The sequence below is a fragment of the Phalacrocorax aristotelis genome, chromosome 13 (assembly GCF_949628215.1).
Source record: "Phalacrocorax aristotelis chromosome 13, bGulAri2.1, whole genome shotgun sequence".
Classification (NCBI taxonomy): Eukaryota; Metazoa; Chordata; class Aves; order Suliformes; family Phalacrocoracidae; genus Phalacrocorax; species Phalacrocorax aristotelis.
In genome coordinates, this window is record NC_134288.1 from 1,532,914 (window position 1) to 1,560,704 (window position 27,791).

Consider the following 27,791-nt stretch of genomic DNA (forward strand, 5'->3'; position numbering starts at 1 on the left):
GGCGCCGTGCCCTTCCGGCGGCGGCGTTTTGGCGCGCGGAGCGGCAGAACCGAGCCCAGCTGAGCCGATCCCATCTGGGTCGACCCCAGGCGGGCCGGGCCGGGCCGGGCCGGGCCGGACCCGACCCGCTATGTCCCGTCCGGAGCCGCCGCCTGCCGAGGCCGGCGCCGCCATCGAGCGGATCTGTCAGGAGCTCAACCTGGACGCGGCCAGCGCCACCGAGGCGCTGCGTGACTTCACGGCGCTGCGGGGCACCTACAGCCTGGAGGTGAGCGGGGCGGGGCGGGGCGGGGGGCCCCGCGGATCCGCACAGGCGCGTGCGGGGCGCGGCCGGTGCGGGGGGGAGGGGGGGCGGCCCGGCGCCCCCCGCATCCCCCCGCACCGCTCCCGCCCGCAGGGGGAGGCGCTGCACTGGCTGGCCTGTGCCCTCTACGTCGCCTGCCGCAAGAGCCTGGTGCCCACCGTGGGGAGCGGACGGATGATGGAGGGGAACGGCGTGTCGCTGACCCGGATCCTGCGCTCCGCCAGGCTCAGGTGAGGCCCCCGCCCTGCTCGGGAGCCGCCGCGGCGAGTTGCCCGCAGTCAGTCGCCGCGGGCCGTTGCCGGCCGCTCCGGCGCGACGCCCGCGGACGCCGCCCCAGCTGCCGGGGCAGGTACCCGCTCTCCTCACGGCGCCGAGCGCTGCGAAGCGCCTGGCCCGAGGTGACGGTGCAGAAGCAGTAAATCCTCTTCTCTTAGAAACGGAAATAAGATGCAAATGCGTAATTTCTAACTTCAAGCCTTTGAAGAACCACCCGCGTCAGGCCAACAATTGTTCCACCCACAGCAGTTATTTCTTTTTCTCTTTGTAGTTAATTGAAACACAGACGAGACTTCGGGCGTCCCGTTAGCCGTCCGGACGCGGCTTGCGGCGGGTGCGGGGTTTAGGCCAGGTCGGGGGCCTGCGGCTGCGCTCCGACCCGAGGTGCCGCGGAACGCTTCCCGCTCCGCCCGCAGGTCTGCCCTCGGCCGGGCCGCCGCGGGGGTTGCCGGTGTAATTACACCTGCAGCTGATGGGGTTTGTGTAGGTGACTTTGGTAGGCGTAGACTCTTGCTTGTGGTTTTGCCGCCCCTCCTGCCCCCCCTCGACACTGCGGAGCCGTGCGCGCTCTTTCGTTTCTGCCCCTCCCCTGGCTGACAGAACTGTGCTGGCAGCCTTCAAATAACATTAGTGCTTCCATGCCTGTGCCTCAGAGGCAGTCAGGGAGGAGAACCAAAGTGATAAAAGGCAAAAAGCTTGCAATATATGTGGTTTGGGAGTCTTATCAAAATGAATGGTAAACCTGTATATTAATCAAATTAGTCGTTAAGGAGTAAATATGTTGTATTTTGGCTTCTTAAAAAATTCGGAATAAAGGAAGTTACTTAAAGTGCAAAATAAAGCTGACTTTTCTCTTTTTTTTTCCTTTAAGTTTAATTCAGTTCTTTAACAAAATGAAGAAGTGGATGGACATGTCAAATCTACCACAGGAATTCCGAGAGCGAGTGGAGAGGCTGGAAAGAAATTTTGAAGTGTCAACTGTGATTTTCAAAAAGTTTGAACCAATATTTTTGGATATATTTCAAAACCCTTACGAAGAAGCTTCTAAACCACAGCGAAGCAGGAAGCAGAGGTATTTTTGATATTTAATGTGACTTTTCCCTGGGAAGGGCTATACCTAGTACAGGTTTATGAAAACCAAAATTGTTATTTGTGCTTTAAAAAGTTATGTAAAGCTCTGAAGTGACAGGGCCTCTTTGTGGCCTTGATTCTGAAAGGCAGTGAGTACAGCAGCATCCCTCATCTTGCGGGGGCACAGCTTGCATCAGCAGAGCTTTGCATCCGGTGGCTGTTGGCACGGTTCACTGTAACATGCAGGAACTGGCCCAGAGAATGTGTGGCGGCGAGAGGGACAGTGAGCTGGATTAACATGAGATACAGCGAGACCGACACCTAAAACTTTTAGCAGAAATAAGTAGCGCAGGGATATTTTGTCTTGGCAAAGTACTGGCTGAGGTCGTGGGTATTGTGACGTCATCCCTCCATACAAACTGTCATTACACCCACAGCGACCTCTGCGTTGCTGGGTTTCTAACATGATTGCCAGACGAGTGGTAACACGCAAATGGAGGAAGGTTACAGCTGACGCACTAGTTTTTATGACAGACTTGGTAACCTGTGGTGTCGTCTTCCAGACGCGCACAGAACTTCTGCCGTAATTAAAGGAGCCCTATTCCCTGCCGACCTTGCAGCCCTGTCTCTGTGATAGCGTTACAGTGAGAGTGTAAGCCGAGCGGTGGGGAAGCTGAGCTGGGGCTGTGTGAGGTATTTTTGCAAGCTCACGTGTGTCCTCTGGATGTGAGGGGGGATAATTGTTCTGGTAAAATTGCTCCTGCGTAGCTCCATGTCTGCAGGCAGAAAGGATACTGCTGCTACAGCTCCTCATGTATGGCAGGTAGCTTTGTTAATGTTCCATCATCAGAGCAGCGTTCGTTAGAGTAACCGCAGCTTAAGCTTCTCTGTCAGCTGACTTGAGTAATGTCCGTGGTTTTAAGTAACCTCTACTCCAAACATGATTCAGCAGAGGAGCTGTAATACAAGCTGTAGTTGCATATTTTGAAGGGATGACTGACACCTTAGTAAAATATTTAGGAAAAACAGTCACTGGAATTTGGGCAGCCCTTGGCATCTCACAGCCTGCAGCTGCGGGAGGATTCTGTTAGAGTTGTGCCACCACCAGAATAGCATGTCCAGGGTCGCAGGCTGAAGGCTGGGGATGCTGTGCAAAATGCTCTGGGGAGCGAGGTCGGAGGCTGTCGGCTGGTGGAAGCTGAAATAAGGACACGTAGCTTAGATTGTGCCTTTGTGTGAAATTAAGATAGACAACAGCTCCAACTGTTACTGTGAGTGAGGAAGCAGAATTAAATTCTTACTGTAAAACGAGCTTCAGCTTCCTGGAACTGAAGACTGACTTCTCCCCCCTTTTCCTCGTTGATAGGCGGGTGCCATGCGGTGTTAAAGATCTCTTCAACTTCTGCTGGACTCTCTTTGTGTACACTAAGGGTAGGCTTGCTTTTTTTTAGCTGCATGTGTGTTCTGATTTATGAACTTCAGTGTTGCTTGACGTGATGTGCTGTCTCTTAAAGGTAATTTCCGTATGATTGGAGATGATTTAGTAAATTCCTATCATTTGCTTCTGTGCTGCTTGGACCTGATTTTTGCAAATGCCCTTTTGTGTCCAAATAGAAGAGATTTGCTAAACCCGTCGTTTAAAGGTATGGTGGGGACAGGTTATTTAAAATCAAATATGCTTTGTTCTCTTGTGTCTTTTTAAATTAAATTGAAGGTTGGTTGTCTCCCCGCTTTGTTCTCAGGCTTACCAGCAGGCTTCTACGCGGCAGAGATCAAAGCCTCCCAAGATCCTCCTTGCATCATTGCCACACTATGTGAGCTGCATGATGGGCTTTTAGTAGAAGCAAAAGGAATAAAGGAACACTACTTTAAACCATACATTTCAAAACTGTTTGATAGGAAGGTACATCTTACTAGTTTTAAGAATGCATGGTAGTGCTCAGATGAATGATCTTGAGACTGTTTAAATCCTGCAGGTTTTGCAGGAAGGTGTACTCAGAGGCAAACAAACTTGGGCTGGGTCAGGCTTTCTTTGTATTTTAGCAGGAGCAGAATTTACTCTTGCTTTTAATCATGTGTGATGTAGGGTCCCCTGTGTTTTATGTCAGTGGAGAATGTTTGCTTTCCTCTCCTGGCAGTGTGAAACTGAATCATGGATGGTGATGTTTTCTTCAGGGGGAAAAAAAGTAATCTCATTTTGAAATAATTTTATGGGATAACTGTCACAATAGCATGGGTCCTTCTGCTGGCCTTGGAGTTGAGCAAACACTTTGGAAGGAAGAGGTTGAGGTTGCAGGTGTCTGGTTTTGATGCTGGAAACTTTTCCCAAGCTCTGTGGAAGTTTCTGTGTAGTTTAGCTGTTCATCAGGTCAATCCCTCACATGCCAATGGAACAGATGTTAGATGGCAGTGCTGTTTCTGAAGAGTGAGTTTATCTAGAACTTGGATAGAATTGGGCTTTGTCCTCCTGTTTGTCTTGCTCTTGGCATTGTCCTTGGTCTAGGCAAAAAAAAAAAAGTCCAGTTATGCTCCTAAATCTCATTTCCCTTTTTGGCTAAACCATCATGCCCTCACACTGTTAGAGTTGGAATGTTTTGGTTTTATTATGTAAGATGTTTCTGCTTTTTATTCTTAGATCTTAAAAGGAGAATGTCTGTTGGATCTTTGCAATTTTACAGAAAATAAGTAAGTCACAGTTTATGTTCTTAATCATGGGGTTTGGTTTAATTTCTAAAATACAGGGCTTTGAATGCTAAATCTCATGTTTTCATGTTACTTTATCTTACCATAACTAATGGTTTTTAATTATTTGACAATCAAGGCTGCTATCTGGCTGAAATGCTTTCTGGATCTGAGATGTGTCACATGTCGGGGGTCAGCTGCAGAGTTTCTTCCTTAATGTCAGGCTTTATGGCATTTGTCCTTATTTTCTGGCAACTGTAACCTTTGAGTAGTCTAATGCAAACCAAAACCTTGCCTCTGAAGTTCATGGATGTTTCTGTACACAGTTCAAAAACTATAGCTGAGGAGGGGAATCTTTAGATTAACTTATCAGTCTCCATTTGAGCGTATAAATCTGTGAATGCAATGGAAGTACTCAAAAGAAAAAGAAACAATTGCAAAACCACAAATGAGGTAGAGCATTTCTGTGGGAGTCAAGTATAATTGTTTCAGAAACTTTTAAAATTCACTTCTGAAAGCTAATTTAAATGCAAAATATGAGGAGTGGCTGCTTTTCTTCTGGATGCCTTAAAGGTGTGTTTTTTCCTTTTCCAAAAATACCTAACAATTTGTCTTTGCAAGGTGAGTTTCTAACTCATTGGTTCGCTTTGAGAATTTTGAGCAAAGACTCATTTGTTTTAACAATGTAGGTAACGCTCAAATTTAGATATAATGCGCTGTGATCCATTTGAAGCAGTGAACTTCTCTTAACATTTCTGCTTAAAAATTAGTAGTTTTACTTTAATAATACTGTCATGTGGAATGATACAGTTGTCCCTGTTCGTTTGTAAGTAGCTTGACATCTCAAGGAAACGTGGAAGCCTCTCTTTCTTTGTCCAAACTTTTTATAGACCTTTACCTTTTCTAAAAGGCAGGGGGAAGGTGAACCTGTGGTACAGTCAAGTTTCCTGTGGGATCGCAGAATCGCTTGCATCGTGCATACATTGTTACGTTCCACTAGTATACATGCTTAAGTGGTAGCTTGAATTGCTGAGACACTTTTCAGGCAAAAGATATTTCATATAGCATTCATGTATTGTGAAGAATGTGCAGGCAGGGGTTACTGATGTGAGGTGTTTCTGATTTTTATCCAAAAGTTTAATTCTCCTTCCCAAGTATGAGTTTAAAGCTTTGCATCCTTCATGAGAGTAAACATTCCTATTCTGCAGTTGGGTTAGCTGGAATAATGAAAACGAAAGATCTGTTTGGTATCATATGTCAGTGGTGATTTTGGAAATTGAATCCAGGTAGCTAGCTCTTAAATTTCCCTTCCTCTGTACCATTATGAAAATTACAGGCTAAGAAGTGGCAAAAGCAGAAATCAAATGTAGCTGGTTTAATGCAACTACCATTATTGTTCTCCATGTACATGAAAATGTAACCTCTGATCAGTTGAGTACTTCCTAACTGTTTTATTTGCGACTGGGATGGAAGCAAAGTTGTTGTTTCCTCTTCTTACTGTGAGCCAAATATTGGGGGTAACTTAGGTAGGAGGAAGAGCAGTCCCTGCAGCAGATCGTTGAGGGAGCAGGGGAGGTTAAGTATGAAGGCAGGCCGATGGCTCAGAGTATTGGTGTTTTGTTCACAAGCAGCGCTGCTGCTGAAAGCATTAAATGCTGTGAACGCACATTGGATTCCGGTTTGTACCTTAGCTCCACTGGCACGTTTTTTGTTTCTTCAGCAATTTAACCTTTGATACAAAACTGGGCTTCTTTCAGCAAAGCACTGAACAAGGAGTATGAGGAGTACGTTCTGACAGTGGGCGACTTTGATGAGAGAGTTTTCCTAGGAGCTGATGCTGAAGAAGAAATTGGCACTCCTCGAAAATTCCCTGCAGATGTGCCAGTAGGGAAAACGGCAGCAAGAGCTCATGTGGAGTGCCACCTTCAGCAGCATTTTGAAAAGGTGATTCCTGTAACATGTTGCTCTCACTTGAAGTACTCCTTCAAGTTTTTCTATCCTTGTATGCTATTTGAATCATGGAGGTGACTTTGAATTTCTTGAACTTCTTCCTGAAAGGAAGATGATGAATTTCATTTGCAGGCTTCCATGGATGCTGTCTTGTGAAGGAGAAATGGTGATATCTTTTTTTTTCTGTGGAATTTAGTAAATAACTTCCTTAAAGAGCATGGGAGCACTTTCATGTGTGTAGTCTGTTTTTTGTCCAAGAAAAATCAATAAGTAAAGACCTAAATATATAGGTCTTACAGTTTTGTTCAAACTTCACTTACACCCATGAGAATACCATGAAGCCTTTATGCTGGATTAAGGGATATGTTTTCCTCATATTTCCTTTTTTAGGAGAAGTCAGCTTGTGTACTGTTCTGTGGAAAATAACATTCAAGACACAAAACCTGTCCAAGTCTAACTCTTCATTACAAAGTAGCCTATAAACAAGAGTTAATGTCTCACTGTGTTTAAAAATGTAAAATATATTTAGTGAAGTCGGCATGAGGGAAGACACTTGATTGATTACTTTTTAAACTTAGGAAAGGGAGAAAAAAGTGGTGCTGGCTGTGTGAAAGAACCACATGCTATTTGGTTTACATGGCAATTAAAAAATAAGAATGCTTATTACAAGATGCTAGTGCTGGGGTAAATTAATCATACGGCGTAGCTTTTTCTCCCAAATATGTGTATTTCATATTCAGGCAAATTAAAGGCAGGGGTTTAGAATGAGTTTATCAATTTTGAACTTCCGTAATATAATAATGTAATGTTTCTGTAGTATAGTGCGTACTGACTGCAGGCTTAACCCTTCCTCATTATTTGCCTCATATCTTCAAAATGTACTCTTCTAATAATTCAAAACCAAATACTTCATTGCATCACTTCCAGAAAGCAGGTTACAAATAGGTAAGGTCAGCTGACCCAGCCCCATCTGCTTAGTGCTACATCCTTCTCTGGCTGAGGGCAAGTGCTTGGCTCACCCAGGCAGCATTTCCCAGACCTTTCCTGTGACTATCTCCTAGGCAGCTCTGCCACATGCTCTTTGTGTCACCCAGCTAACGCAGCCAGGGACTCTGAATTGAGGCATTACTTTCTCTTCCTTGCCCAGTATTTTTCAAGGTTCAAGTGAGGTTAAAAATCTACAGGCTTTAAGATTTGAAGCCTTGTTTTCCTGGATTTTATTTAAAAAAAAAAACCCACCTTTGAATTAATTTTCATCTGCCTGAAGGTTCATTATATTTTGTATTTATGGAGTCCTGGGAAGACTAATTTTTAGTCAGTTGTGAGATCACAGGTTTGATGGCAGCCTTCAGGTAGCAGACTAGCAGTGTCATTTGGATCTTTGGAACAATTTTGCAGGAGACACTTATTTGAAAGGTTTTTGAAACAGTTCTGTTGACTGATTTTATTATTTTTCTCTGTCTGACAGAAAAGGTCATTTGCACCTTCAACTCCACTGACTGGAAGAAGATACCTACGAGAAAAGGAAGCTGTTATCACTCCTGTTGCTTCAGCAACACAAAGCGTGAGCCGGTTGCAGAACATTGTGGCTGGATTGAAAAATGCACCAAGTGAACAACTTATAGCTATTTTTGAGTAAGTATGTCCACTGCAGCTGCTCTCATACAAACGGAAACTCATATTTTCGTGCTCATGACTGCTCTCTTGCTTAAATTTGACTTTTTTCTTTTTGGTGCAGAATATTTTTGGCTGTGATTCTGTATTATTTCCAGTTGAAAGATCTTCTGTTTTCTAGAGCCTCTTGCTCAGCCCTCATAGCTGCTGTATGATACTGGGAAATAAGTGACCTTGGAACACAACAGCAGTCTTTCGTGATCACCATTTCTGGGACAGAGTCCCAGTTACATAAATCAACCCATATTTTTGGCTCCTGTACTCACGACTGCATGCTGGCTGTAGTGAAATGCACGGGAAAATCTTGGTGCATAAGCAGATCATAGAATTATTAAGGTTGGAAAAGACCTCTAAGATCATCAAGTCCAACCGTATGATGATGAGTATAAACAAAATAGTTTATTGGTAAAAGGTAGATGAGTGGTGCTTCATAGCTCATAAAAAGCAGTAACTTAATAGTGAATACCTGTAAAGCTGTTGGGTGTTTGCTGAACATCCATGCAAATTCAGGCTTTACCTTGTTATGGTATAAGGTCCCCAGATATTTTTTTATTAATCAGAATGGACATTCACCAATAACTAAGACACTTTAGCACTTTGAATATATATATTTTTTTAAAGCAATCTTCATAGATAGGTGAAAAATATTACTTCTAGTTCCCATCTTTGGAGTTATGTATGTTTTGAAAGCTTTCCTAGCACTTGTTCTTAAAAGTTTACAAATGTTCAGCAAGATGCATTTTTATTTTGAATGTTTCTGTGCTTTTTTTTTTAAGGACTGTTTGATATTATTTGTATTATAGAATTAAAACACTAATGTCTGCAGTCTCTAATGAAAAATCCATTTGTTCACTCAGTAAACCAGTCTGTCAAGAGAGATGTAAATATTAAAATGGGGAAAAGAATTGAGTAAACCTCTGACAAGAAATGTCTCGAGTACTTTGCTCATCTTGGATACAAGTTTAGCAAGCACTAGGATATGTACTCTCCGATTAGGAGAAATTGAAAAAGCTGTGTTTTGGACTCTGTAATATTCTGCACTTTTGAATGTTTTTGAAATTTAAATTCCTTGGAAATGTAATTTTGAAGTTAATTAGAAGGCTTTGTTCAATGAAACCGTAGTTTATTTCAATGCTAGCTTTTCAAAATAGTGTCTTAATTTGACACTAGTCACAAGCCACTGTCCTCTAATACAGAATTGCTGGAAAATCTGGAAGCATTCAGAAAGAGCATCTCCAGACAGAGATTCTCTGGCCCCTTTTTATGATAGTGACTGTGTGGAGTTCATCAGTTCCTCTCTGCCTTGCTAGTAAAAAAGGTATTTTTGGAAAGATTCTGACTCTTCACTTTGAAAGCTTTCCTGTACTCCCTCAAACCGTGCCTGGTTTGTGTGGTCTCCTGGATGCGTTTGGTGGTTTAGTTGCGTGTTATAGCATCCTTCCTACTACCTTGCTCCTAGTAGATATTTTTCTCCTAAATGTGCTACTGTAGCTCCTGCTTCCTCCTGAACTTGTTCCAAAATCTACATAACCTCTCTTAACTCTGTTAGGAAAGGAAAAAAGGAAACAATATTTCTGTATGTTTTATGTTTTCCTCTGTTCTCTGTGGAAATATAGGTTATTGCCTGATGAGGAAAGCACAGTATAACTAGCTTCTCTTTTTATTTGGGGTGGTGGGTGTCGTTTTGTTTGTTTGAAGATTTTTTTGGAAACTGGATATTTATTTATACAAACAGGGCTTTCTCTTTGTGTCCTGCCACAGGTCTTGTGCACGCAGCCCTATGGAAAGCGTTATGAGCAGAGTGAAAGAAATAGGTGACATGTTCTGTCGCAGCTACACTCAGTCAACAAATGAACAGCCAGGATCTCATATAGGTATGGATGTGAAATGCAGGGGATGTTTCAAAATATTAAACCAGGGCAAATGTATATGAATGCTTTTCTATTGTCTAAGTATTTCATACAGTGCAGCTGTTTTCAACCCAGAACATACCCAAACAGAAAACTGTTGCTGTCAAACAGAACACTGTAAAGAATAAAAGTTTCAGTACAGAGTAAAACCAAGGCTGCAGTCCAAAATGGGATAATCAAGAAGCATTGAAATTATAGCAGCTCTTACCAAAATTGTAAACTTATGTTCTTCTTAGATTAAAAATTTAAAGGAAACAGAATACAAATAGGAAAATTATTATTGCAACAGTCTGCAAAATTACATCACTAAAAATATTAAAATACATAATCCTTTATAACATGGCTAGAATTTTGTTCTTGTGACTAGTGGATTTCTGAACATACTTCGATTTGCAGAGTCTATATGTACACACTCAGATATGCTCCATTTTCTTAGAGAAGGTTAAGTACTGGTCCATTTAGTCTTAAGACCATTTGTGCAAATGGCATTGGGCTTCATCTCTGGTTTTAAATTTCAGATTTTGCTGTAAACAGATTAAAGCTGGCAGAGATCTTGTACTATAAAATTTTGGAGACTATAATGGTGCAAGAAACACGAAGACTACATGGGAAGGATCTGACTGTAAGTAAAGAACTGGCAAGAGAGGGGGAACGCATTTTGTAACACCCTCCAGGGGGTTATCTTCCGACAGTCCAGAACAGAGCAGTCTGCAGTAGTCTGTGTGTATTGTTAATATTATAAAATGGGAAATTATATGGGAGGTGCCTAAACGTAGTTTTTACTACTACTAAGAACAGTATAATTCTGGCATAAATAACAATCTTAATTTGTGTTTCCTTCTAGAATCACAACTTTATGGACAGATAACTTTTATTCTCTTCCTTATCCAACTAACAATATCAATACTTCATGTTAGACAGCAGTGCATTTGCTCTGCTTTGTGATTCACAATAAGAAGGCCCATTCATTTGGCCATAGTATGAAAACTAGGGTGGTTTTGGCACTGTTGGTCTACTTCTAGACTTTACCATTCTAAACTTCCCTGTAAAAAGAGGAGATTATGGAAGGTAGAAGAAAGCAGTGCCTCTTCTCTCCAACAATAAGCTATGTAGTATTCATAGTCCAACTGTCAACCCATCAGCCCAACAGTACCTTGTCTCCTAAACCATGCCCTGAAGAGCCACGTCTATACACATTTTAAATGCCTCCAGGGATGGTGACTCCAACACCTCTCCGGGCAGCCTGTTCCAGTGCCTGACCACTCTTTCAGTAAATAAATTTTTCCTAAACTCCAGTCTAAACCTCCATGACAGAGCTTGAAGCAGTTTCCTTTCATCCTATTGCTAGTAATTTGGGAGAAGAGACCGACGCCCACCTCACTAGAGCCTCCTTTCACGTAGTTGCAGAGTGTGATAAGGTCTTCCCCACTCAGCCTCCTCTTCTCCAGGCTAAACCCCCCCAAGCCCCCTCAGCCGCCCCCCAGCACACTTGTGCTCCAGACCCTGCCCCAGCCCCGCTGCCCTTCTCTGGACACGTTCCAGCCCCTCAAGGCCCTTCTTGTCCCGAGGGGCCCAAACCTGACCCCAGCATTCGAGGTGGGGCCTCCCCAGGGCCGAGCACAGGGGCCCCATCCCTGCCCGGCTCCTGCTGGCCACACCAGGGCTGACACAAGCCCGGGGGCTGGTGGCCTCCTTGGCCACCTGGGCACTGCTGGCTCATGCCCAGCCGGCTGTCAGCCAGCACCCCCAGGGCCTTCTCCGCCGGGCACTTCCCAGCCCCTCTGCCCCAGGCCTGGGGCGTTGCCTGGGGTTGGTGTGACCCACATGCCAGGGGCCTTGTTAAACCTGATACAGTTGGCCTCGGCCCCAGCCCATCCAGATCCCTCTGTAGAGCTTTCCTACCCTTATTAGGGCCACAAAATTCAAATTTCCATTTCCCAAACCTCAGAGCACTGACATTTTCTGTAATCTCTTCAGGCTCTCTTAGAACAAGATGTCTTTCACCGCTCTCTCATGGCGTGCTGCTTGGAGATTGTGCTTTTTTCATATAGCTCACCTCGTACCTTTCCCTGGATCATCGAAGTTCTTGACCTCAGGCCGTTCTATTTCTACAAGGTAAATAAATACTGTTTTAGGGCTGGATCTGTATTAAAAATGGTACCTTACTGGATTTACAGTCTTGGAGGATAATGTTCTTCCTTCCTAGGTAATGAAGCAGGAGATGAACTGATGTTGATGTGTAATATGCCTAGTCTAAATTCTGACTGTCCTTAAATATGTTACCTGAAGTGCTTAATGGCAGAGTTGAAGCTGAAATTTAAAGCAAGAAAACCATTTTGTAAATGGTACTTAACTGTAACACTGTAACACTTAACTGTAACTTTTAGTTCTTGATACGTAGATGCTTTTAGTGGACTAAAGCATTCAAGCATATATTTTGATGATGTTCATATTTATTGACTGCAAGCTATAGTTCCATTTATTAGCGGTAAAATATTCTTTGCCTTTGGCTACTACTACTTATCACAGGATTGCTTTGTTAAATTTTATATTCTTCTCTGTTTTGTTTTATAGAACAGAACATAAAATCTCTTCTCCTGAGTGTTCTCTATTCTTGCTCTTTTAACCTCATTCCTCCCTGCCTCCAATGTCAATTCTGTTCTTCAAATTGTTTGATCCTTTTATCATCTATCCATATGCCGCCTCTTTTTGCTAGATACCTAACAGCTTACTGCAGTTAGTCCTGAATAAATCAGAAGTAGTTCTGTTCAGATGATAACAACCAAAAAAACCTGAACCCTTTGGGAAAGCTGTTCTATATTCTGTTCTCCATTCTTCCTTCTTCAATCCTCAGATGTAGGGCAGTAGTGAAACTGAAACAAATCTGCCAATATTGCTGTGGCTGTTGGTAGCCTACATAAATACCAGATGCGCTGGTGCAGATCCAACTTTGTGGAACAGATCTAAGTTTGATTTTAATTTTCCTTGCTATTCGGTGTACATTCTTCCAGCATTCTTACTCGGAAAAAAATTGCCATCACAAAGACTTCATGTGAGAGTGCCAATATTTATTATTCCGCTTGTGCTATTTCTAACCTTGTTCTTTGGGTGCTTAGTTTCTGTAGTATAAGTAAACACATCAGTAAGTCCTTCAGGGAAGTTAAGTTCTTTGGTGTTTCCATCTCTGGAGCTTTAGAAGAAACAGGCTGAATGTTCCTCAGTCAGAAATAACATAAATAAAGTGGATCCTTACATTGGAGCATAGGGGTGGAGTGTGATATTTCAAACGCCCTTTCAACTCTCCTCAGACCCAATTTGTCCATGTTAAGGGTTCTAACCTTTTCTTAAATGAAACTTAATCAGTGATTTTCAACCCTTTTTGTTACAGTCTGCTTGTTTGAAAAGAAGGAAAGCTTAAATGCTGGGGTTTTCGCATAGCCAGCCTAAGTGGGTATACCTGCTTGTATCTTCCTAGGTATGCTGCGTGTGCCAGATGAGTGCCACATCTGCTCAGTGCGTTCGTTCTGTCCATGCTTAGTGGTGGTGAGACTGGGACTGGGTGGTTCTCCATTGATGGGACATCTGTCCATTTCTAACTCCTGGATTGCCTTTGGGAAAGTGGGTTAAAAAAGAGGGATCAGAAGAGGGTTGGGAAGATTAAGATGCAAGGAGGCGGCTGGAACCTTGAACACAAGTTTCAAACAGGATCCTGAAACAAATAATTATTTGGTAGCGTTAAGCATGAGCGATATGCAACTTTGCTTTTGTGTGTATGTCTTGTTACCATTAGGTGATTGAAGTACTGATTCGGTCCGAGGAAGGACTTTCCAGAGACATGGTGAAGCACCTCAACAGCATTGAGGAACAAATTCTCGAGAGTCTTGCCTGGACTCGGGACTCAGCACTCTGGAGTGCCCTCCAAGCTTCAGAAAACAAGGTCCCAACCTGTGAAGAAGTATGTTACCTGTTTTCCTTTTACTAGGAAATTCACATTCTTTTTCTTACTTTTTTTTTATACAGAAAACCATTCAAATGAGACAATTGCTGCAGAAAAACTTCTGTTAATATATTGGCATAAAGAAAGGAAATCTATGTTATCTTACACTGACTCTTCTTATTTTTCAGGTAATATTTCCCAGTAATTTCGAAGCAAGCAATGGAGGAAGTGGGCTTGGGCATTTTCCTATTATGCCAATATCTCCTATAATTCATCCTCGAGTAAAAGAGGTTCGGACAGATCTTGGGAGTTTAAGAAGGGGTATGTTCAAGGTTTCTGAGATTTGAATTTGTGTGAGAGTGTGAATTTGGGGAGAGGGGGTTTAGACTTCTTTATAATTGCAGAAAGCAATCTTGACTCTGAATTAAGCATTCAAAATTTTGAAGCCTCTTATTTGATCAAGCAAAAGTCTAGATGCATCTGGTCAAACCATTATCTTACTGCCAGCAGAAATTTGCGGTAATGCTTCATTCCTGAACTGGAGCAGGTTTTGCTGCTGGTTTTGATGCAAGGGTTACCTTATTCTCGGGTGAGTTGTGATCTGATGGCTTATTGTCCTTCACTGTTCAGATTTTTCCAGGGTTTGGGGGTGTGTTTGCTGTCAGTGAGTTTGACTGGATTTTAGGTGACTTTTTTAAAATGGAATGGCAGAGCTGCATTTATTCCTTCTTACAGAAATTCTGTTTGCAGGAGGGGAGGACAATACTTTGTCTGCAGTATTCTTTCCTCTGAAGAACTGCCTTGCTCTTTGCACATCCCTAGGTATCACAGAGAACTGCCTCTTGACAGTGAGGGTGAAGAGACAGTGGCAGCACTGCTGTTGATTTTTTTGTACTTCCCTAGTTAGGAATTGCTGCTTTTGTTGTATCCCAAACAATAGCCTGTAGGTTCTTGCTGGTGCACTACGGACTGGTTGGTGTTGTGATTTTTCCTCCTTTTGTTTGGCAAATTGCGTTACAAGACTGCTTGGTTTTTGTTTTTTAAATACTTGTTAGGAAAGAGATGTCTAAGCAGTTGCTGTAGATGTTATGGTTAGTTGTTTGATGGAAGGGAAAGCAACTTGGAGATGGTGTCTTATATATGGGTAGGGCTGTGTGAGACTTTATCTTGTATATGAGAATCTTGTACCACACACTTCTAACTTCAAATGAAAAATGGTGGGGATTGGAAATGTTTGTTTGCCCCTGGTACCAAGAAAATCATCCTGACAGAGTCAGAAATAAGGTCTTCAATCGGTCATACCTGGCCAGTTATCCAGAAGCTTTCTGCTTCATGGGAAATCACAGAATGGTAGGGGTTGGAAGGGACCTCTGGAGATCTTCTACAACCCACTGCTCGAGCAGGCACACCCAGAGCAGGGGCACAGGACCGTGCCCAGGCAGGGTGTGAATGTCTCCAGGGAAGGAACCCCACAGCCTCTCGGGGCAGCCTGTGCCCCTGCTCTGGCACCCGCACATGGAAGGGGTTTGTCCTCATGTTCAGGTGGAACTTCCCGTGTTCCAGCTTGTGCCCGTGGCCCCTTGGCCTGGCGTTGGGCACCACTGAACAGAGTCTGGCCCCATCCTCTTGACACCCACATTTCAGATACTTATAAGCATTGATGAGATCCCCCTCAGTCTTTTCCTCTCCAGGCTGAACAAACCCAAGTCTCTCAGCCTTTCCTCACAAGGGAGATGCTCCAGTCCCCCGATCATCTTGGTAGCTCTCTGCTGGACTTGCTCGAGCAGTTCCCTGCCCTTCTTGAACTGGGGGGCCCAGAACTGAACACAGTGCTCCAGATGTGGCCTCGCTGGGGCAGAGCAGAGGGTGAGGATAACCTCCCTTGCCGTGCTGGCCACATCCTTTTCATGCAGACCAGGATACTGCTGGCCTTCTTGGCCACAAGGGCACGGTCCTGGCTCAGGGTCAGCTTGCTGCCCACCAGCACTCCCAGGTCCTTCTCAACAGAGCCACTTTCCAGTAGTTCATCCCCCAGCCTGTGCTGGTGCCTGGGGTTGTTCCTCCCCAGGGGCAGGACCCTGCACTTGCTTCTGTTGAATTTCATGAGATTCCCCTGGGCCCAGCTCTCCAGCCTGACCAGGTCTCGCTGGGTGGCAGCACAGCCTTCTGGTATATCAGCCACTCCTCCCATCTTGGTACCGTCAGCAAACTTGCTAAGGTTACACTCCATCCCATTGTCCGGGTCATTGATGAATATGTTGAACCGGACGGGACCCAGCACAGACCCCTGGGGAACACCAGTGACAGGCCTCCAGCCAGACTCTGCTCCATTGATCACGACCCTCTGAGCTCTGCCTTTCAGCCAGTTCTGTGTCCACCTCACTGTCCCCTCATCCAGCCCACACTTCCTTAGCTTGTCTGTGAGGAAGCTGTGGGAGACAGTGTTGAATGCCTTACTGAAGTAAAGTTAGACAACATCCACTGCTGTCACTTGTATCCTTGCAAGTGGCTAGCAGACTTCAGAAATGCAAAAAGCCAGAGGCACAGGAGCCTGTACATTAGTATTGGGTACTTCAGTCTTACTACTGACGCAAATGTCTGAAAGCAACAGAAAAGCCTGAGAGGAACTGGGGGTGCATGAGGGTGGAGGCTTCTGACAGGGGTTAGTTTTGAGAGAGTTTAAAAGCCAGAACATACAAAAGACAGGATATCCAGGAAACATGGCCACTATTCCTTGTAGAGGAATGTGTTCAGAGGAATAGCGCTTGCAAATATTACTAATCTGCTAAGCAGACTGGAGTAAGTATCTCTAATCCTGGGTGTTCCTTGGTCTCTGCAAATCAACTTGGTTACTCTTGTCTTCCATGTAGTACCTGATTGTGCAACTGAGCTGTCTGGGATGACTACAAAATAAAGGAGACAGACTGTAGGCCTTGTTCCTGTGACCTAGGAACAGTGAACTGTGAGATCAGTTCTTAACTAGAAGCGATTTCGTGTACTTCAGTTTTGTAGTTTGCAGGTCAGCCTTTTCCCCTCCTGTGGAGAGAGAAGTATTCCTATCAAGCGGCTCCTCTTAAGGCTTTTTTTTTTCCCTTTCTCTTTTGCATACTAGACATGCAGCCATTGTCACCAATCTCTGTTCATGAGCGCTACAGTTCTCCTACAGCTGGAAGTGCTAAGAGAAGGCTCTTTGGAGATGACAGCCCCAAAGAAATGCATATGGAAAAAATTTTAACAGAAGGAGCGAAGTTGACAGTTGCTTCAGCATCAAGCATTGCTGCTGAAAATGTGTCGGTTTCTCCTGGCCAAACAGTACTGACTATGACAACAGCTACAGTACCAGGAAAAGCAGGACAGAAGGTTACAATCCCGCTGCACGGTGCGAATTCCTCCCATGTTTCTTCTCTGCTAGATGTTTTGCTTGCTTTTAAGATCTGCTTAGAATGACCATGCCTCTTAAATATGTATTGCCTTTTCTTTTTTAAAAGAACATGTATCACTTTACAAAAAAAAAAAAGGCTTAAAGTTTATACTGATGTCACCTTCTGTGGAGACATCTGATATCTGAGAAGCATCCTGAGGATTCCTCCTTGTAAACAAAGCTGTGGAGTTCTTGCTCCTTCCAGTTACACCTCACTACAGATTAAGCGATGCTTTGGTTTTCAGCTCCAATAATGTTTCACCCCTGTTTGTCTTAACTTTGTTCTACTATAATCTTAAAGGCTCTGGAGTTTCTGGATAAGGACTACATGTTAACGTTAGCAAAATAGAGGGGGATTTTTGTTTCATTGAAGTTGGGTGATGCTTGAATATTTCTGAAAATGATACATGAGAAATTAGTTTTATAGCCTTTTTTAATTTAAAAACTGGGTCTATAGGTAAAGATGAAAAGAAAAATTCTCCCCTTTTCATGTTTAAGGAGAGTTTCAGCAAGAGAATTTGACTACTGAGTAAACTAGTAAGGACTGTATACGATGTGCTGTCAGGTTTGCAGAATAATAAAAAAAAGGGAATGCCCACCTCCCCCACTGGCTACAGAAATTGTGATTTCTTGTAAACTTTGTACTTCCAAATAGTTTTAGAAATGATCGTTCACACTCATATATTCTTCCTTTAAGCATTAACAAAAATGTAATTATTACTCATTTGTGAAGACTGAGGGACAAAGAGTGTTTTTAGCATCCAGTACAGAAGGATGAGGTATACAGAAGTGTGAAATGTTAATGAATTTATGATTTGAAATTCAACTCTGCAGCACGAGGGGAGCAAACAGTTTATTTCTGGATGTGTGTATCATCTCCAGGTATTGCAAATGAAATGGGTGGGATCACACTGATACCCATTTCGATGAACTTAGGTCAGCCATGTAAAATGGAGGCTCAGGCCCCCTGCCACCCTCCCGTGAATCAAGCACAAGAGGTGCATCTGTCATCAGCAAGCAAACCAAAGAAAACGGGATCCTTAGCACTGTTTTACAGAAAGGTAAGTGTTCTTATTAGAAAGTTATGCTTTACTGCTGTCCGTGGCCATGCTGAAACTTCCCTTCTCGTGCAGTTTTTGTTACCTTTCAGTCTTGACATACCTTTCCTTTGGCATGAGCAGTTCTTACATTCCTGGGCGAAGAGAAAAGATGTTATCAGATGTTGCAGACAACCAAATTTTCTCCCTTCTCCTCCCCATGAGATGCTTCATGTTTTTTTTTCTTTCAATTAGCAGCTTCTATAAATAACTACCTAAGAAATATCCGTAGTTCTTACTACTTTTGTCTATTTTTACTGCCTGCTGCATTTGCAAAGGTTAGGCACACCAGAAAAGAGATTATTCTTCTGTGTCTTGCTCATTCAAAACCACACTGTTTCGGATCCTACATGTGGAGATTCTCACTTGCAGTGTTCTGAGGTCTACCCAGTAGTGCTGATCTTGCTGGTATGGGGCCTCAGAAAGCAGTGATGAATAACATGCTATCAAAAAGTTCTAGAAAGAAGGCACTTCTTAAAATAATGGAGTATTTAAGGGGTAAGTTAAGAACCATATGTGCTTCAGAGAAACTTCAGATTACTTGTTTCTAGTTGCTTTCATTGCAATGTGGAGTGTGTGAGGGGTCTTTGGAGGAGGCAGGGGTAATCTGCCTAAATGACTGCAACAAATATATGCCTAAATTAAACCCTCAGAAATATTTTGCTGTTATTTTTTTTACCAGAGAAGTTATTTTCAGAGGTCTTCCCCTTCTAGGGTGTCTGTATTGTAAACCTAGAGAATTCTACATTAAATGATCTTTAAGGGAAATCTTAATACAGAGACTAATTCCTGGAAACACTTGTAGGCCACATTCTGTGTCTGAACTATTGGTTCTTTAATTTTGATAGTGACAGTCTATGTGTCTTTGAAAATGGATTAAGAATTGATGAGCCAGCTGCCAGGCGTGAACTCAGGCTACATTTTGGAAGCTTTACTCTCAGTTGGGGAGTACTTCAGCTGTTGCCATGTATTTGACAAACTATGTGGTAGACAACATACTCCTCTTAGTTATGAAGGAGAATTAAAATCTTCACTTAAACTTGTCTTTAAATTTTTACCTTCTATTTGTTTACAGTGATCATCGTATTCAAAATGATAGTTTTTCACTACTTTCCATTCTTGTCCCTGTTCAATAGAGCAAGTGAAAACAAAACTAATTCCTCCTGCTTTCCAACATAAAGAATGTGCCTAATTACTACCCATGAAGAGAGAACTTCTGAAACAAATGGAAGAAGGCTAATGTTGCACTTGATAGTTATTTCAGGTTTTGAGATAGATTTTTGGTATTCAAAAAGAAAAGTCCATCAGCTTGCTAATCTAAGATTATACTTAATCATAATTAAAGTACGTCCCTTTGTGCTTGTTGGAAGTGTTCCATTCTAGTGAGTGAGATGCTATAGGAGCTATGTTTTAAAGCAGATATCCTGTAAGAATTGGTGATCCAACATCTGAACAGAATTGACAGCTCAGTGCTTGAAGACATTGTCTTGGGCTGAGGGGGGAAGTTTTGCAGAAACAAACTATTCAAACAGAACAGCTCTACTCAGAGGACTTTCATTTTTGCAGACTAGGTTAAGCTCGTTTGGCTTGACTCTTTACTGTGTGTCTTTCTCCTCCAGGTTTATCATCTGGCAAGTGTGCGCTTGCGTGATCTGTGCTTAAAATTGGACGTTTCCAATGATTTGCGCAGGAAGATATGGACATGCTTTGAATTCACATTGGTTCATTGTGCTGATCTGATGAAGGACAGACATTTAGACCAGCTCCTTCTCTGTGCCTTTTACATCATGGCAAAGGTAATGTGTAGTTTTAAGAAACTCAGGGAATTTTATGTCAATTGAAAGTATAAATTGTGCTCACAGTTTGTAATTTGATTGCTTTATTCATGTCACATTACTGGAGTGAAGGGAAAAGTCCTTCTAAGAAGTCTCAGTATATTTTTACCTTGTTTTGTGTAATCTTAAAAGTTCCCATCAACCAGCCAGCTGGTTAAGAAAGGCTTTTTCTCTTCTTCCTGAGTGCATTCACAATGAGCGCTGGTGAGCATCAACAAAGCAGTGTGTGGTCTCATTGCCCCATATTTGTGTTTTCTGTTCTGTTCGACATCTTCATGATCTGTGTAATCTGAAATAAAAATGCCATTGCAGTTAGAATTAGGAGCTCACAGCCTTATGTATGGAAAGTTTCTATTCCACAAAAATCCACTTGGCTCTTGAAGATTCAGGTTGAGGAATTGAGCTGGTTGCCTGTTACTTGTACTTCTTCATTTCATATTCGATTTGCCAGCATTGATTTAGGGTGTTAAGTTGGATTATGAAACTGGAATATTGTTTTGACTCAGACTTGAGAGCTGATGGTTACAATGGCCATCAAGTCCAATTCAGACACAAATTCAGGAAAGCGAAAGTAAGCCCAGGCTCCTCTAAAATGTTGGGGATGGATTACCTTTTGTTCTTGAAGAAGGCAAATGAAGAGGAGCACTATCTGTGGAGGGAAACTGATGTTCAAATTGTGACTAACTGTGCTCTTAACTGTAGCATAGTTTAGGCTCATTTGGCGTCAACACTGAGAGCTGTTGAAAACCAAAACCATTGATTAGCCAGTGCTCTGTATTTTATCATGTAGTTTGTCAGTTGTTTTATGTTGTTGGGGGTTTTTGTTGGTGGGTTTTTTTGTTTGTTTTGTTTTTAAATACATTCTTCTGAGTGCTGTCTCCAGTGCAGTGTGAGACCTGACGGTTTAGCCAGAGATCTTGATACATTCTCTCTTGGCTCCTGCTACAAAACTGTTGCTCATCTGCTATTAAAACCACAGGTGCATGGCTGGAAAACAAAGTCCTTCAACAAATGAGCTATTTTGAAGTACAAAAGAAAGCGGAAATTGCATGTGTGTATGTACCTGCCTAGTGCTTTGTTCAGGATTTCCTCACTTTCTGCTTAGAAAAGTGAAAAGGGTCCCATTATCAAATTTACAAATAAATCTTTGATTTAATAATATTTCCCTTCTTTAACTTTTAGTGTCACTAGAGAAAAGTCAGAAAAGGAGTAATTCCTAAGCATCATAAGCAACAAAAGGGTTTAGTAGCAAAGAAACAAGGAATGCCTGAACAAGAAAAATGCTTGGTTTCTCATATCCTCATCACCAGAACTAAGTTTTAAAATTGTGTATTCATAGTAATACTCATGAAAAAGCTGTATAGAGGGAAGCTAATTGAACAGACTGGACCTGAGCAGCTCGACCTTGCTGCTTGCACTTGGTCTTCAGTAGCCTTTTCTTCTTCCAGGTAACCAAAGAGGAAAGAAGTTTTCAGGACATAATGAAAAGTTACAGAAATCAGCCACAAGCAAATAGCCATGTGAGTAAATAGTATTGCCTTTTCTTTTTATAAATCCCAGACAGAGGTGGCTTTTCAAATGTTTATGTTGATAAGGGAAAAGTCAAATCCTCTTGAGTGTTATAGTCATTCTTATTCAGATGAATTTCATCTAGTCTTCTGACTTCCTTGTTTGCCTTGACAAGAGGTTTTTTCCTGGTGTCCTGTAGGTTTACAGGAGTGTCTTGTTGAGAAATATTTCTGCCAATGTCCCGCTAGACAAAAATGCGCACCAAGATGTGGAGATGACAGAAGGTAGGTACAGCAAAGTAGTCTGCTGTTTTTTAAAAATGTACTTGTGGGCTTTTAAACAACTGAACTGCAAAGTAATAAGGAGACGTGAAGGAAGTTTCACCGTTTTAAATGTATTACAGAAAAATAAATGTGGTCTTGAAAAAGAAACCATCTTGTCAGTAGCCCTCCTATGTGGTGGATATGGAAAATACACTTCCTAGTTGGAAAAAGTGGTAAAATTTGTTTCCTTGAATTGGTTGCTCAAGGTTGAAGTGTTGCTTTAGTGTGTTAGTGATACTGTAGTTCTTCCTGGACAGGAACACTGCTTAACAAAGAAAGATGAACGGAACCTGGAATATTATGACCATTTTTTTTGCTTAATATCACCTATCTTTAAGGCTTAAATAGGGAGAACTTGTTTCAGAAAACAAGAATGGTGACTCTCTAAGACCACCATTTTCTTTTATTCAGGTTTCTTTTAAATAGTTGCTATTTTCTTTGCTCTGGGTTAGAGGAGAAAAGGGATAAGAGTAGTTTTTGAGAAAAGCATGAGAACTGTGCCATTTTTAGTGGCATGTCAGGAAACAGATCTCAAGCTCATGTATGAACGCATGAGCAGAGCGGATCTGGATCACAGAATCACAGAATCTCAGGTTGGAAGGGACCTCAGGGATCATTTAGTCCTGCAGCCAGGATGCACACAGAAACTTGGAAGACTGTTCTGTACGGTAAATTCACACTGTGGGTGGGATTCAACTGCTTGAATGCATATTAGAGCCATTTTTTAAATGCTTTTTGAGGATTCCACCAGGGTCCAGGGAGGTGCTGACCTCCTGTAGGTTCAGGATCCTGTCTAGCAGCTCCACAATTCTTGGCTGTCGTAGAGCATCTGAAGTGGCACTGGGCTCCGGTGTTTTGTCGAACAAATGTACTTGGTTACAAAGTTCTTCAGCTGCTTTTCCTGCCAGACTTTTTCTTCAGTTAATAGACTCATGTCTCCTTTAACTAGTATTAACTCCTGCTCTTTTGGCACCAGCTCACAGGAACATATGCTTGTGTTGTGGCACAAGGCAGACATGCTAAGGACTTATGGGTATCAGCTGAAGCTTTTGATGTTTGTCTCAGTGTGCTGATTGCAAGAGGCTTTATTCTGTGTTGCCCTGGGTTCCTTGGCACAGAGGATGAAACATGGAAGGTTGTATTCAGTAGTGGTCTGGAGAAACCGTGAGCAGAAGTATACTTGCTGTGTGGCTGCAACTCTTTCCACTGAACAGCCATTTCGTAATACGCCTGAACAAACTGTGTCATGGCTTCTTTGCAGCAGACATGAGTTGAGTACAGAGCTATTCTTTGCCAGGTGGTCACTAGAAACTTTCACAGAAGCTGAAAGCTGGGAGTTGTCAGACTGCTTAAAATGTAGTTTTAAGAGCAACAAATGGCTTTGTACCACTCCCCAAAATCAGCATGGGAAGAGGGGTCAGTTGTGCTACAGTGTTTTGCTACAGGTATTTCCAAGTTTGGAATAAAGAGTATTATGGCCTTTTTAGCCATAATCCACTAGCCCGCTAGCAGTGATTTGTGGCTGCTCCTAATGTTCATCACCACCTACAGCGCGCCCTGCTCCTGTTTGAAGCACACTTCTTGACTGGTTAATGACATGAAGTAAATTTGTGGATGAGTTCTTGTCAGTTGGATATTGTAAGTTTGAGTCTGAAGTGCCCAGTTTGCTGACACTATGTCTCTGAAATCTGAAGCTCTCTCTTATTGTTAGACTTGTCTGGGAAAACTGTCAGTTCCTCAGGACGATCCGCAGCAGAGAACTCCAGTGAGTCAGGAACAGAGGAGAGAGGAGATCTTATTAAATTTTACAATGCAGTCTATGTAGGAAGAGTAAAATCATTTGCACTGAAGTATGATATCACGAACCAGGATCATGTAGTAAGTAAAGTATTTTGGATTTTTGCTATATGTAATAATCAGACACAATCATTTTTCCTGACATGGCAGTTAAACGTATGTCAATAATTTTGTTCTGTTATTCACCTGGTGTGGTTACAGAAGCCCAATAGTTGTAGGTAATTGTATGAGGACTTGCTTTTAACAGCCTTTCAAGAGGACAAATGCAGATGCAGTTCAGTTTACAACCCTGGTTTCAGCTTCTTTATATCGATGCAACACCCATTCATTCAAATGCCTGTGGAGCATCTGTGTAATGCATCTAGAAAATAAATTTGGTTTGTTTGGTAAATACTTGATCTGCTGTTTAACTGTTACGGGATAAAATCTTCTAAAGAAGACCTGGAAGTGTATTAATCTTTCCTTCTGTGAAGTTACTGCTCTTAAATATCTTCTGATTCAGCTCTTCTCTAAATTTGTCATCTCTTGCAGATGGAAGCCCCTCCCTTGTCTCCATTCCCCAACATTAAGCAACAGCCAGTGTCTCCTCGACGGATCTCTCAACAGCACTCTGTTTATGTTTCACCTCACAAGAACAGTGCCTGTTTGACACCTCGAACTGCACTAATGTATAAATTCAGTGGGAGCCCTTCCAAGGTACAAAGTGAAAAGGTTGAAAGCAGTCAATGTGAGAGAAGGTTACTTAATCTCCTAATTAGGATGTGTTCTAACGCAGTGAGGTTTCATTGAACTATTTTCTCAATTTGTAGTGAAGGGTAGAATTCTTGATGTAGAATCCATCACTCAGCAAAGGGGTTCAGAATAACTTCTTGTTCTCAGATAATTGAAAAGCAGAGCAGGTTTGAAATGGAGTCCTAGTAACTCATGACTTTTTAAAATTTTTTTTGATTGCAGAGTTTGAAGGACATCAACAATATGATAAAACAAGGTGAACACAGGAGTAAGAAACGAGCAATAACAATTGATAGTGACACTGAATCCCCCACAAAGCGACTCTGCCAGGAAAATGATGACGTTCTACTTAAACGTCTCCAGGATGTTGTCAGTGAAAGAGCGAATCACTAAAGCTGCCAGTTTTCTGTGGGATCTAAAAGCTTATGGAGTGGGATCCAGCTGTTGTGCTCTTTATTTCTTGCTGTTGTACACAGACAACTGCCAGGTTTCTTCAACGTTGAACTTTTACCTGACTTCCACAGGATGCAAAAAGTAAGGCTTAAGTAGTAAACACCAGAGAATGAGAGATGGTGATGATCTTCGTTCCCCAAGTCTGTGCTGTGCTCTGAGTTACTTTGTTTGAGCTGTTTTATCAAAAGAGTGATCTGTAGAAAGCCATATTGGATGTTGCATCGTGAGTTCTGAGTGTAACTCAGCTTCTAGTAATATTGGTTTTAGTTTTGAAATAAGAAAGATAAGGAAATGAGTGAAGTCAAGTTTCCTCAAGGTTTTGGTATTTGAGGAAGAAACTTTAGAAGTGCCTTATTTTAAAAGAATGTGGAACGTTATGCATTATTTTACCATGGAGTAACTGGAGTGGAGAGCAAATTGCTGATTTAGCCTCAGGAAGAGCTGAGGAGTTTTGAACTCTGATTTGTGCTGTGCTCTATCTCCAGTCAGAACTTCAGTAAAAGTGTATGTTATGATGTGGATCAGATAGGTTTTGCAATAACAAAGGCAATAATCAAAAAGTACGACTAACAGTGACTTAAATTGGACACTGATAACCATATCTCGGTGCTTTATCAGATCAGGGAGCCTGAATTACCTTTTTTTTCTCAGTCCAGTGAGTGCTGCCACGGGAGCTGCTCCTTTCCCCTTGGCAGCCTGCTAGCAACCCTGCTGCAGAAGCTGTTCATACGTATTGCAGCTAACCCGTGAAGGAGTACAACCTGGTTACAGTTGAGAAACAGCAGGGGCTTTGGCCATCTTACAGCCGTTCAAATGCACAAATTCATTTAACAAATTGTATCTCTTCAATTTATTTTTTCCTGAAGATATTAGCCTCTTGTGTAGTATCTACACTGAATGTAAGCCCATCACATAAGGCATGTTTGTATATATGGGGGTTTTGTAGCTATGGAAGGCTTGGTTGCATTGGAAATACGTAAATTCCAGCACCCAGTTCTTGTGACTAAGTTTTCAACTCTGAAGGATTTGGTAGGGTTTATTTTACCAAAATGGAGAAAAGTCAAGGTTTATTCGTTACTGTAAATCAGTAGCTTGCTCTTATTTCATAATTGCATTTAAGATTAGAGCCATAGAGAAACTTCTCAGCACTGTACTTTTCAGCTTATGTGTATATTGAACTGAAAAAATGGAACGATTACATAGGACTTGCTTAAGGAGCTCTGGTCATTTCATTGTTTGGTTTGTTTAGTATATGCTGCAAGAGCTGCTGTACCACTGTTCCAGGAAAGAGCACTGCGATGATTTCCAGCAGTCTCAGCTAATTAATCCGGCCAGCAATGATGGAGGAAAAATGTATTTAAAAGTGCATGTGTGCAGGGACCCTACTCAGCAGTGAGCGGAAAGTTTACAAACTCAATAACTTGGTTTTGAATTATTAACTAAAATATTTGATGGTTTTTTTTATTTTTCAAAAAAGGTGCTTTTTTTTGAAAGGTTTGACTGTAGAGAGCTGCAGTATGAGGAAATGGCCTTGCAGTGGAGTAGCTTCCATGTAGATTCATCTGTTCGGTTCTTCTAATTTTATTCAATTTCTAATATTTGTCTTCAGATCTTGAGATTAAAAACTACGAGAGAAACAACCTTTCTGTCTTGACCTGTTCATCAATGCCGTTACAGCTATAACCGTTCAATGGTTCAATAAACTCTAATCCCTAAAAGCCTGCTGTGTTGTGGGAGAAATGGGGAATCTTGATTTTATCTTTTGGCAGAGTCTGCTTTATTTGCATGGAGGACTGCAGCCTTTCTGTGTGGGAAACACACAATCAGGCTTAACAGCGCAAGTCTTTCAGCAGTATTGTGTGATGAGGGTTTAGTTCATTTGGTTTTAATTCAACATCGTGCAGATCTCTCCTCACATATCTGCTCACCATGCTGTTACTGTGTTCTCTGAAACTGTAGAAAATGGATGGTGCTAAAATCCTTACTAGTCGTTAGATGTAGTGCTTTTTCGTTAGAAAAATTAATGTTCTACAACTGGATGCGGTTCAGATCTCTTTCACCTTTTTAGGTGATGATAGAAAAATATATTTTTGGACTTACTGAACAGCTAAACCAATAGCTTATAGGAAAATTTTGTAACAGTTTCAAAGTGCCTTCGCATGTAAATATGTATTTTGTAATAAACAATTAAAAAGTATTTTAACCTGTGTTGCTGTATTTCCTGTGGTCTTTCTGTGGTAATGCATTAAACAATGTCTTCTGTCTGCATTTCCTGTAATGTCAAAGACCTTAATCATTTTTATGCTCCCTGAAATGTCTTTGGAATTTTTTCAATTTAAATTCATCATCTTTCATGTGATCCATCTGAAGTTTCCTCCTCAGGCTTCTGCACTGTTTGCGCTTCGGTCATATACGGTTTCTGCGAGGAGAAGGCGAGTAATACATTACATGCAGTAACTGAAAAACACTCAAAAGGAGAAAATGCTGCAGTGGTAGGTGAGGTGCCTGCGGAGGGAGGTGTATGACTTCAGCACAGGTGAGCTGTGAGACTTGCTCTTGACCTTGTTCCTGACCTCCCAGCACTGCGGCCATGAGTTGCACCGTGCTGGTCCTGGCTGCCTTCCTCCCAGATGTGCAAATGTATTCAAAACCAGCTTTGGACAGATTCAGATTTGTACCACTGTGTTCTGATGCTACAGATAGGCATAAAGCTGCCATGAACTTGTAGATTTTTAAACAGCTCCTGTTGTGCATCTGCTTGGGTGGGGGGGGAAGTAGGCCAATTTGTGCAGATCCAGTTGCAATGACCTTTTTGATACC

At 42.1% G+C, this 27,791-nt stretch overlaps 1 protein-coding gene across 4 annotated transcripts; it reads left to right on the plus strand.

Annotated features, from left to right (window-relative positions):
- RBL1 (RB transcriptional corepressor like 1) lies at window positions 1-27,180 on the plus strand. 4 transcript variants are annotated; one of them, XM_075108401.1, is made up of 22 exons: window positions 1-268; window positions 398-534; window positions 1,452-1,652; window positions 3,018-3,082; window positions 3,166-3,294; window positions 3,394-3,554; window positions 4,287-4,336; window positions 6,091-6,277; window positions 7,752-7,918; window positions 9,719-9,831; window positions 10,386-10,489; window positions 11,845-11,982; window positions 13,658-13,822; window positions 13,993-14,125; window positions 16,917-17,183; window positions 18,108-18,286; window positions 19,942-20,118; window positions 21,606-21,677; window positions 21,866-21,950; window positions 23,701-23,867; window positions 24,318-24,482; window positions 24,741-27,180. In XM_075108401.1, the coding sequence occupies exons 1-22, from the start codon at window positions 131-133 to the stop codon at window positions 24,909-24,911; spliced, it is 3,171 nt and encodes a 1,056-aa protein (XP_074964502.1). In that variant the 5' UTR covers window positions 1-130; the 3' UTR covers window positions 24,912-27,180. The 4 variants fall into 4 exon arrangements, 2 of the variants coding, with proteins under 2 accessions (XP_074964502.1, XP_074964501.1); XR_012662933.1 differs by having other exon boundaries at window positions 11-268; window positions 23,684-23,867; XR_012662932.1 differs by lacking the exon at window positions 23,701-23,867 and having other exon boundaries at window positions 11-268.
- Window positions 27,181-27,791: the final 611 nt, after the last annotated feature.

Excerpts from the sequence above, each read along its gene's own strand:
- RBL1 (XM_075108401.1), top strand. The coding sequence starts at position 131 with ATGTCCCGTCCGGAGCCGCCGCCTGCCGAGGCCGGCGCCGCCATCGAG. Across the intron at positions 4,337-6,090 it reads TGCAATTTTACAGAAAATAA|CAAAGCACTGAACAAGGAGT; the intron begins GTAAGTCACAGT and ends GGCTTCTTTCAG. Across the intron at positions 21,678-21,865 it reads AGCCACAAGCAAATAGCCAT|GTTTACAGGAGTGTCTTGTT; the intron begins GTGAGTAAATAG and ends GGTGTCCTGTAG.